This window comes from Mixophyes fleayi, chromosome 1, assembly GCF_038048845.1.
Source record: "Mixophyes fleayi isolate aMixFle1 chromosome 1, aMixFle1.hap1, whole genome shotgun sequence".
Taxonomy (NCBI): domain Eukaryota; kingdom Metazoa; phylum Chordata; class Amphibia; order Anura; family Limnodynastidae; genus Mixophyes; species Mixophyes fleayi.
In genome coordinates, this window is record NC_134402.1 from 345,573,075 (window position 1) to 345,582,412 (window position 9,338).

General features: G+C 40.3%; 1 protein-coding gene across 2 annotated transcripts in view; it reads right to left on the minus strand.

The window, feature by feature from the left end:
* Window positions 1–8,950, minus strand: part of MMP17 (matrix metallopeptidase 17) — a 111,362-nt gene extending 102,412 nt beyond the window's left edge. Inside the window, exon 1 of one of the 2 annotated variants that reach the window (XM_075217289.1) lies at window positions 8,409–8,950. In XM_075217289.1, the coding sequence (XP_075073390.1) occupies window positions 8,409–8,534 (126 nt within the window). In that variant the 5' untranslated portion in view covers window positions 8,535–8,950. The remainder of the gene's footprint in view (window positions 1–8,408) is intronic. The other variant, XM_075217296.1, reaches the window with a different exon arrangement.
* Window positions 8,951–9,338: the final 388 nt, after the last annotated feature.

Genomic DNA, 9,338 nt, shown 5'->3' on the forward strand with positions numbered 1-9,338 from the left:
CTCCACTTTTTCAATCCCGCAGTTTAGTAACTATACCCCCTGAAGACTAAAACTGTTTTCAAGCTTCAATAATATCAACATGACAATGCCCATGAGCGCAAAGCAAGGTCCATCAAATAACAGTTTTCTGAGCTTGGTGTGGAAGAACTCGTTTGGCACAGTGCACTAACCCCAACCCTATGGAACACCTTTGGGATAAATTGGAATGCCAATTGTGAGTCAGGCGTTATCACACATCATCAGTGCCCAACATCACTAATGCTCTTGTGGCTGAATGGGTGCAAATCAACACAGCCATATTCCAAAATCTAATGGAAATCCTTCCAGGAAGAGTGAGAGAAAGTAGGGCAAAGGAGGGACCAACTCCATATTAATGCCCATGGGTTTGGAATGAGATATTAAACAAAAATGTATGGATGTGATGTTCAGGTGTCAACAAACTTTTGGCAATGCAGTATATGATTGGTTAAGCCAGACAGGCAGGGTTTAATGCAGAGTAGTCTGGCACTTGGAGTGAACAGCTCACAATAACAGGTAGTGAGTAACCACAATGTATTTGGCAGAACTCTGACCAGACCGGCAGGGATCAGTAGTAGAAAAAACAGCAGCATCCTTTAAACAAGCCAGAGGTCAGGGCAGGTAGAGATATGAGAGCAATTCCATTTAACAAAGCCAATAGTCAGGAGTGGATAAAACAGCTGAATCCTTAGAACAATCCGGGTCAAATACAGAGAACAGAACAGGTTAGGATACAAGGCACCCTGGGTCAAGCAAGAACTATCACTAGCATTGGTATGCTGCCAGGAAGAGGTTTATAAAGGCAGCAACACCAATCAGAAACTGCAGGATAATTAGCTGCATGGGTGTGGTAAGTAGTAACACAGCTACCAGACTGTGAACTGAAGAGAAGCTTGTTGCTATTTATCTAGCAACTAGCTGAATCAGTGAACTGCAGGAATTATCCTTCACATGGTTGCAGCAGTAATGCACAGCCGATATATCAGACAAATAGGAGAGATCCTATTCCTAAATACTTAAGCAATTATCCGCAAGTTGTTTGTCGAATTTACTGGTGTTCCTGTTTACCCTTCAATTCAATACAATCTTTATACCTTTAGTTTAACTAGTCTATCTTCTTACACGCATACTACGGGCTTAATCAAAAGTAGATGAATGTTAAAATGAAGTGTTCTCAAATAAAATGGAGGTTTCTCTATAACCGCTACAACCATCTGACCACTATGCTTCTCCTTCCCATTATCTGTCCTCATCTCACTGTGCACCCCAGATTATTTACTATAAGAATACATACTCAGATCCCCAGTGATAGGGTCCACTGCACCTATGGCTATGTGTGTCACCCTAGTGCTATACTGATAGCTGCCTCCTATCTTTTAACCTATAATAAATGACTTTCCCTAAAGCTATAACTAGACTTTGTGAATATGTCTATATACACCTAAATAGATAAATCCTATAATTGTCTGCACACAAACAATGCTATTTCAGAGTACTTGTGCTGCCCATTTAACATACAGTCAAATATCTACAGCAAAGTAAATGTTAATACTCATTTTCTGATTTTTCCCTACTCCACAGGTATCAGCAATCTTTAATCAGGATACAAAGGAGTCAATGACAGAGCTGGCATGGTATAGGATTTTGGCCATCTGCTATTCCTGCTAGCATTGGAGTGATTTTTCTTCCTGAAAATAAATGACTTTATAACTTAGACATGACCTGGATATGTTTCACTTGTTCAGCTGGTACAGTAGCAATATAACCACACAGGAGAGCCTATGGCCCAGGGGTCTGTATTTACTGGTACAGTTGGCAATCATTTTGAAGCTCATTTCCTTGCAGGTTTGGAATGTGCAGAAGAGCTGACTGGATAGGACTCTAAGCATGCCAACAAATTGCTGTCAAAACATGCTAATGCTTTCTGGTTCTTCATTAACAGTGTTTCAACAAGCACCTTATGCATAAAACAGATCACATTTTTTGGCAAAAAACCCCACCACACTTTGGGTCCTGCCCTTCCCTCATGCTGGGGGCATGTTGCCAACAAGAGTGCAACCAACCTTGGCTGTGAGAGACAATGAAATTTCCAGGCTCTGTTTTCTGCATTGGAAGTGGCTCCTGTAGGAGACATCACTAACGCCTGACAGATGAATTTAATTACACAAAGAGCAAGCCAATACATCTGGCACCTGTTTGGAAAGAGCATCTTCTCCCAGATGGACAATGGGAGTTTAGCAAAGCAAGCATGACTGCATAATAAATGAATGTGCTTTGCCATAGATAACATAGGTCAGGAATGAAGTGTTACTTAAAGGCTGACGGATGTACCACAGGGAGATGTCCTTTTGTATTTGTTAAATGACAAACTAATGCATCTTCCACACACATAAACCACAGAGGCACTCTGCTTAATCTAGTCCATGTCTTCATTAATCAATCAATAGAGACGAGCAACTGGTCATCACTAGGCAAAGGTCACATTCAAAATCCTGCGTTCAGTAGCTGCAACATCACGTTGAAGAACCTTCAATGAAAACTAATCCTTCTGTAGTTCTGAAACCATGATTGCTAAATGGCTACCATGAAGATCCCCAAAATAGAAAGCAGGAGCATGGCTACTCTAGACGGAATGCCACAGTTGCACAGCGCACCTGCCCTAGTGAACCTGTCCATGTTCTGTCTGTCCCATCATGTTTAGACATTTTCCTGTATGTTCTGTCTTCAGACCAGGTCCACATGACAGATGCCTCTTTACAGGACAACTCTTGCCACATTGGAATGTAGGAAAAACGCAGCAATGCGTAGCAGCAATGGTCCCAGAAACAATAAAATGCTTTCACCTTTCATAACATATTTGATATACTATACCACTGTATGTGTTTATAAACCTCAAAAATACCCTTCATTGTATGCTGTATGTATTGATTAAAGCAAACATTTCTCTAGAACTGTGATAAGTTAATGAAAATGTGACCACATAACATTCACCAGCAGAGTATATAGCCCAATCTCCACTGTCACCTCCAACTAGGTGCAGGGCTGGCAAAGCCAAACTGATGCCGATGGTACTCGTTGGATTTATACCTGCCTGTGTGCCACTCTGGGTAGAGGAACCCACAAATCAAATGGACAGCACTGCTAACTCTACACCCATGGTAACGGTGCCAGTGGCTCCTACCTATTATTGTGGTCTGTGCTTGATCATCCACTATAACATTATATAGCCAATGTCTGTGTCACACACACAAAAGTGCAGAAATATATTCTGCAAATTACACATTAATAAATTACAAGCTACAGTGTTATGGGCCCTAAACATATTGTATCCTTTGTAGGAACTATCTTGTTGTACTACTAGGATGGGGCCCTAGCTGGGTCATCCATCATTAGGCTCCCACGTTGGGACCAGTGAGCATTGAGGGACCCAGACTACCCGTGCACATTATTATGGTATTGTTTTTTCTGACCAACAGAGATGAGAAGGGGTCCCAACTAGTAACTTGCCTATGGCTATATGGAGTCTGAATCCAGCTCTGAATGGGACTAAGTAGATCTGGGCTAGCACCACATTAAATCCCAAAGACACATTTTATTATCCACTTCTGATTTCACACCCATGATGGATGATTAAAAACTAAATCCAGATGTGGTTGCATTGGCTACATGTAGCTAGGTATAAATAAAATAGGTTTGTATGTCATAAAGTAGATAAATACAGATTTGGAATTTGAGATAAAATAGAATACAAATCAGAGCAGCATTAAACCGCATTTATACGTTTTTACCAATCATACATACATTTTGCATTTCACACTACATAATAATAGTGTTGGGGATCAGAAGAACCTTTGTGTTCTTTCATTATGTTACTTCTGCAGACTGGTACATTAAGTACACATTTTAGTCCTCCTTAAAGCACAATATCTGCCTTTGAATGTCAAGTTATTTTTATGTTTTGTATAAAATTCTGCTCTTACCTTCATAATACCAAGTAACAATGCCTCCATGTCTCCAGCTCTACAGACTGTCTGTCACATTACACCTCACTAAATAAGGTACTGAACATTGGAGAAGTAATCCTCACATAGTTACTGAATCAGTATTTGTATAGTTTTAGTTCATATAATTTTTATTACAGAAACACAGAATTTCAACCCATATTCACAGCACTGAAATAGATATGACAGAGCAAATACATGTTGCTGTTTTGTGTTATTTCAAGTAGGGTTGTAAGAATGAAAGAGCTACAGCATACATCATTTAGACTAAAATACAGAGTTGGAAGGTCTCCATCCTCACATATTCACTCATTTACTTTCAGCCATCACTAAAAGCAAAGTTACATTATCTAGAGTCATTTAACGTAACTATACCCCATAATTTCCAGGTAGACCTAGGTCTTAGAATGGTGAATAGACGATTGCTAGATAATGGGCTTAATTCTAAAATATCATTCCCGTATTCTGAGCAAAGGCTGCAGACTCAGACGTCCGATCTTTTCAATAAATAACTACATAGAGCATTACCCATTCAGTCTTCAAGAGCTCTCTGCTACAGAGCTCTGATCTTGCAATTACCATCCAGCACAGAACATACCATTCTTGTGCGATAATTTAATCTCTCCACATGCAACATCTAATTTAAATTAATACACAGACTGAATGCTCATGCCCTAGACCTACAAACACAAGAGTGAAAGGTGTCTTTGCAAGTACCGTTCTATTAATGAATGCACAAATATTTTTATTGATATTTCCTTTTTATGGCTATTCTTCATGCTTTTCATAAAATGGCTGAAACTTAGGATTTTTCATTATTGTCTTATTACGTGGTAAAGATTGGGCTGCGTGGGTGAGTTCTTTTTCATTATTCCAGCTGCAGGATAATAATGATTTAACCCCTTTGCCACTGGAACTGCCATCATTTCAATAGATACCAATGTGTTGCCGTTCCCTTGGGCTTCAATGGAGTTTAATGAACTGAGATTGATATCTGAAAAAGCTAGACACAACTGAAAGACTGCTGTGAGGTTTTAACCAGCTGTTACTTGGGACATGATGGGATACTGATGAGAAAAGAGTTTTGTAAAGCTTGATTTTGCCTCCAATTTCATAACAGATCCAAAAGACAACTAAAGAACAGCAACCAATCATTTCCAAATATTGCTGCCCAGCTATCTACAAAATCTTAATCCAATGCCATCTGAAGTTGATGGGAGAAGCAGTTATTTCTGCCAGCTCATAATGTGTGTCACATCATAAAACAATCAGTTTCTGAAATGGCTGAAGAACAGAATTTGCTCTGGGGATACAATCGGCTGCTGAGGAAACCCCTGGCAGCTTCTTCATCTCCATTTCTTAGAACACTGCTGTAGAGAGGAGCACAGTGGGCATCACTCACTTTAGCAACTGATATGTTTACATCAGTACCATTACTTTTGCAGCTACCTACAATTCACAAAAGTGCTCAACACCACCACTGTCTTGTGTATACATTCTACAGTATGAGCCTTAAGATTGGGAAAGGTGTGAGCTACACTACAATTCTGTTTGACTGTGATTAAAGCCAGGGTCACCCTTTAGGGGTTAACAGAATGCTTGCCAGACAGGTCGCCTTATTTTTTGGGCTAGCTCAAATGCTCAGTTGTTCTTTTATTTTGTTCACACTTAATAAAATAACCCACAAGGTCTAGTCTACCTCAGATCAGTGTCAAAATGAACTTCCATCTGTTACTCAACTGCAAATCATGGAATCTCTGCATGACATTGATAGAGTCAGCTTAACACAGAGGCTCCATAGGAAACATTGCAGTACAACCCGAGCAGAATATGTTTACCCTGCTGTCCTTTTTAATGGTTGGCAGAAGGCTGAGCAGAGCAGGTGCCTCCAGCAACTTGTGGGCGCAAAAATCTGCCAGAACAATTTGTCAATGTCCCACTTATTGAGGCCCTGATTTGGCCCCTCGGTGACCTACCCATTTTATTTAATGGTGATTCTAGTCCAAAAAAATACATTTACAGCATCCTTGACTTGTATAAGGTGTTGTCCCACTCATCTCTGTCACTGAGTTCATTCTGGAAATAATCCATCAATGTGTTCATGTTTAATACTTTATGAACTCAGTGTAAGCTTTCTGTGATTTCTGCCAAGCAGCTCCAAACAAAACCGTCCTGGTTTGTGACATTTATGTGTAGGGTGTCATAGAGTTAAAAAGGCAGACATTTGCTTCATGCGTTGTAATCTGGATGGTGATCATCACTTGAGTAAACTAGAATATGCACTTGTGTACTCAAACAGTGACAAAGATGATCAACAGTGCATACATTCAAAGTGGCCTACACATCAAAGGTGGGCACTTTTATAAACAATTTATAGAGTATCTGAGTCAGAATTATTTCATTCACATGCCGGCAGACTATACAAATGACAATATATAACAGTAAAATATTGTTTCCCCCCATTTCATCACCTTTTCAGTTTAAACATCTAAATCGGGGGTAGGTGAGTTGTATCCCTTCAGGCGTGGTGGAACTACAAGTCACAGCATGTCCAATCAGCCAAAGACTGACAAAGCTTGTTGCTCTTTGTTGTTCTGCAACAGCTGGAGAACCACTGTTTGCCGAAGCCTGCTCTAAAGCATTGTATACCATTGGGTGATAAATGATTAATGAACACCAGGACGCTGAATTTGTCCACAGTGGAGTGACATTTCTTTGTGACCTACATTACATAGTTCTGGTCAGACTACATGGAAGAACAATCAATTAGACAACCTCGCTGTAAAGGCACTAATATTTAACATAGTGTAACCTCTTTTCAGGCCACTGGGAATATATCTCGCAATTATTACAACTGAATACATTTAGTTGAAGAAACCACAAACAAAAATAAGACTGTGGTAAATAAGTTTTTGTGTAAACCCAAGTGAGAGGCCTGAAGGATGTAGCTCAATTAAAGATCTTGTTTACAGATTGTCTGATCCTATCTCTGAACTTGTATGGTGTCACCCTTAGTTGATGGAAATGTCTCTGGGAGGTGCTGGAGATTAATTACAAAGTAATAACTCAGGGCATGTTGATGTTTAAGCAAATCGGGCGGTGCAGCACACACGTTTTAAAACCAAAGTGCCCTCTAGTTTTGCTTATTAAAGAAAAAAACATTCCAGGGTTTCTTAGTACATCAATATCTCGATTCGGAGACCGCGTGTCATGAATTGAGTTCTACTCAACATATGGTTATTGAAAGGTTACATCCTGATCTATTCACAGCCCCTTTGATAAGGAGCGAGTCTGCCAGATTAACCCATGTCCACGATTAACCCGTGTCCACCAGTAAACCTGCAGCTATGTGTTGCTTGTCAAACCAGAGCAGTACATATATTTCTCACACTACATTAATCTAACCAGTAAAGGAACGATAGACATTAAATAAAAACCTTCATTCGCCTTTAGATTTATTAACTTTCTCCGACACCTGCCATCCACCAACACCTAAATATCTTGCACAACTCATTATAGAAAGACCGATACTGTGCATCCATAGTTAACCCCTTGTGTGCCGAAGGAGCATGTAGTTTAATCCATGCTTGTCTATGAACAGTGATATAATAAAAAAAAAAACATGGTATATACAAAAGAAGAACAGCTGGTCGGACATTCTATAATTCCCAATATGGAGTTCACTTAAAATGTATGTATGACGTGCTTTATGTCATCATCCCTTATAGTGGGTCAATTACTTAGGGAAAAAACAGTTAGTTTAAATATGACCTTATTTGCTAAGTTATGTATTATAAACTTGCCAAATGCTACTGCTTACGTGTAGAATGTTGTCATTCTGAAATCTGTATCATTCTTGGCAATATAAATAACAATTTTGTGCTTTAAGTCTGTTCTCTGTCATGTCTCATCCCCACTTGCATCCGACAGCTTGCTTTAGTGAATTGGTTTGACTTAACCCCTGTCCATCAGCCTCCATTTCCTATCTTATATCCACCCAATGCAGAATGATCTCGGAATGAGCATGTACCACAGTTTCTCAGTCCAGCAGTCACCTAGTAGCCAGTATTTAGGTATCTAGTTACTCATCTACATCGTGAGATTGGATAGGTTTTCAAACTTGTAGTTTGCCTCCTATTCTTTTGACCTACCTACAGCGTATACGGGGCTGATGTATTTTAGACACCAGCAAATAGGAGGTTAAGCAGTGAAAATGTACACCGCTCGCATGAGACCATACATATGTTATAAATATTACAAACTGGCTCCTATAGTACACTATAGACGGGTTACACTCACATTCCCATCACTCCTACTATACCAGATAGCCCATACACACCGTGCCATATGCCAGTTACATTACAGAGCAGATGCCAGCTTGTCACTTACAACTCCACGGTTTAAATCCTCAGCTGTAGGGGTTGGTGCTGCCACGGTTTCCCGCAAAGCAATCAAAAGACCGATGAGGAACATCTCCCGGGGCCAACAACTCTCTCTGGAGGAAATCCACAACATTCCTTTTCTTCCTCCTCAGCCCTGAGTGAATGAAGGAGACATTCATATGTGCACCCTCTTCACATCTCCACTGCACCATTAGCAGCTCACATACACATTCCAGGGTCTGCGTGGAGTACATCGGTCACATGCCATCACATATCCATGATCACCCCCGACCATATCCAGGGAAGTTTGCAAGATTCAGCACAACAGGTCAAAAGGATAGATTTCAGCACCTAGGACAGTTCCAGACACGTGGGGATGTTGTGAAGGAATAGGTTGATATAGCCTGGCGTCAAAGAATGCCTGGCTTTCCCAAGTGACCTGTAGGGTCAGTTGTGTGTTTTGAACAGTAGTCTCCGGAGCAGACAAGCTCTCTCTTCTATTCAGATCTGTAGCTTGGAGAGAAATCTGTGCTGTGAGAGCGCAGAGTTGGGGATGGTGAGGGAGGAGCTGAGTATGGGATGGCAATCTCAGCAACCTATAAGTGCAGCTGGGAGAGGCTTGTGGAAAGGGAGGCAATCTAATTAATATTTTGTGTGGATTCAAAGCAAGCAAGAAACTGATAAGCAGCTACAACTTAACTGAACGATAGAGGGCTGAGTTGAGCCCTGCAGGAGAATTCTTCCTTAAAAATAAGATTGAAGTGAGGTCCCTAGACACTAACTGTTAGATGTTTGGACTGATCTGTAGGTTAAGTGAATATACAGTTAGACACAAATCCAAAGACTTGTGAACACCAGTGAGAGAGTTTGGTTTATTTACATATCAACAATTATCATAACATTAACCACAAAATGACCAGAGTGATTTTTCCCCTAC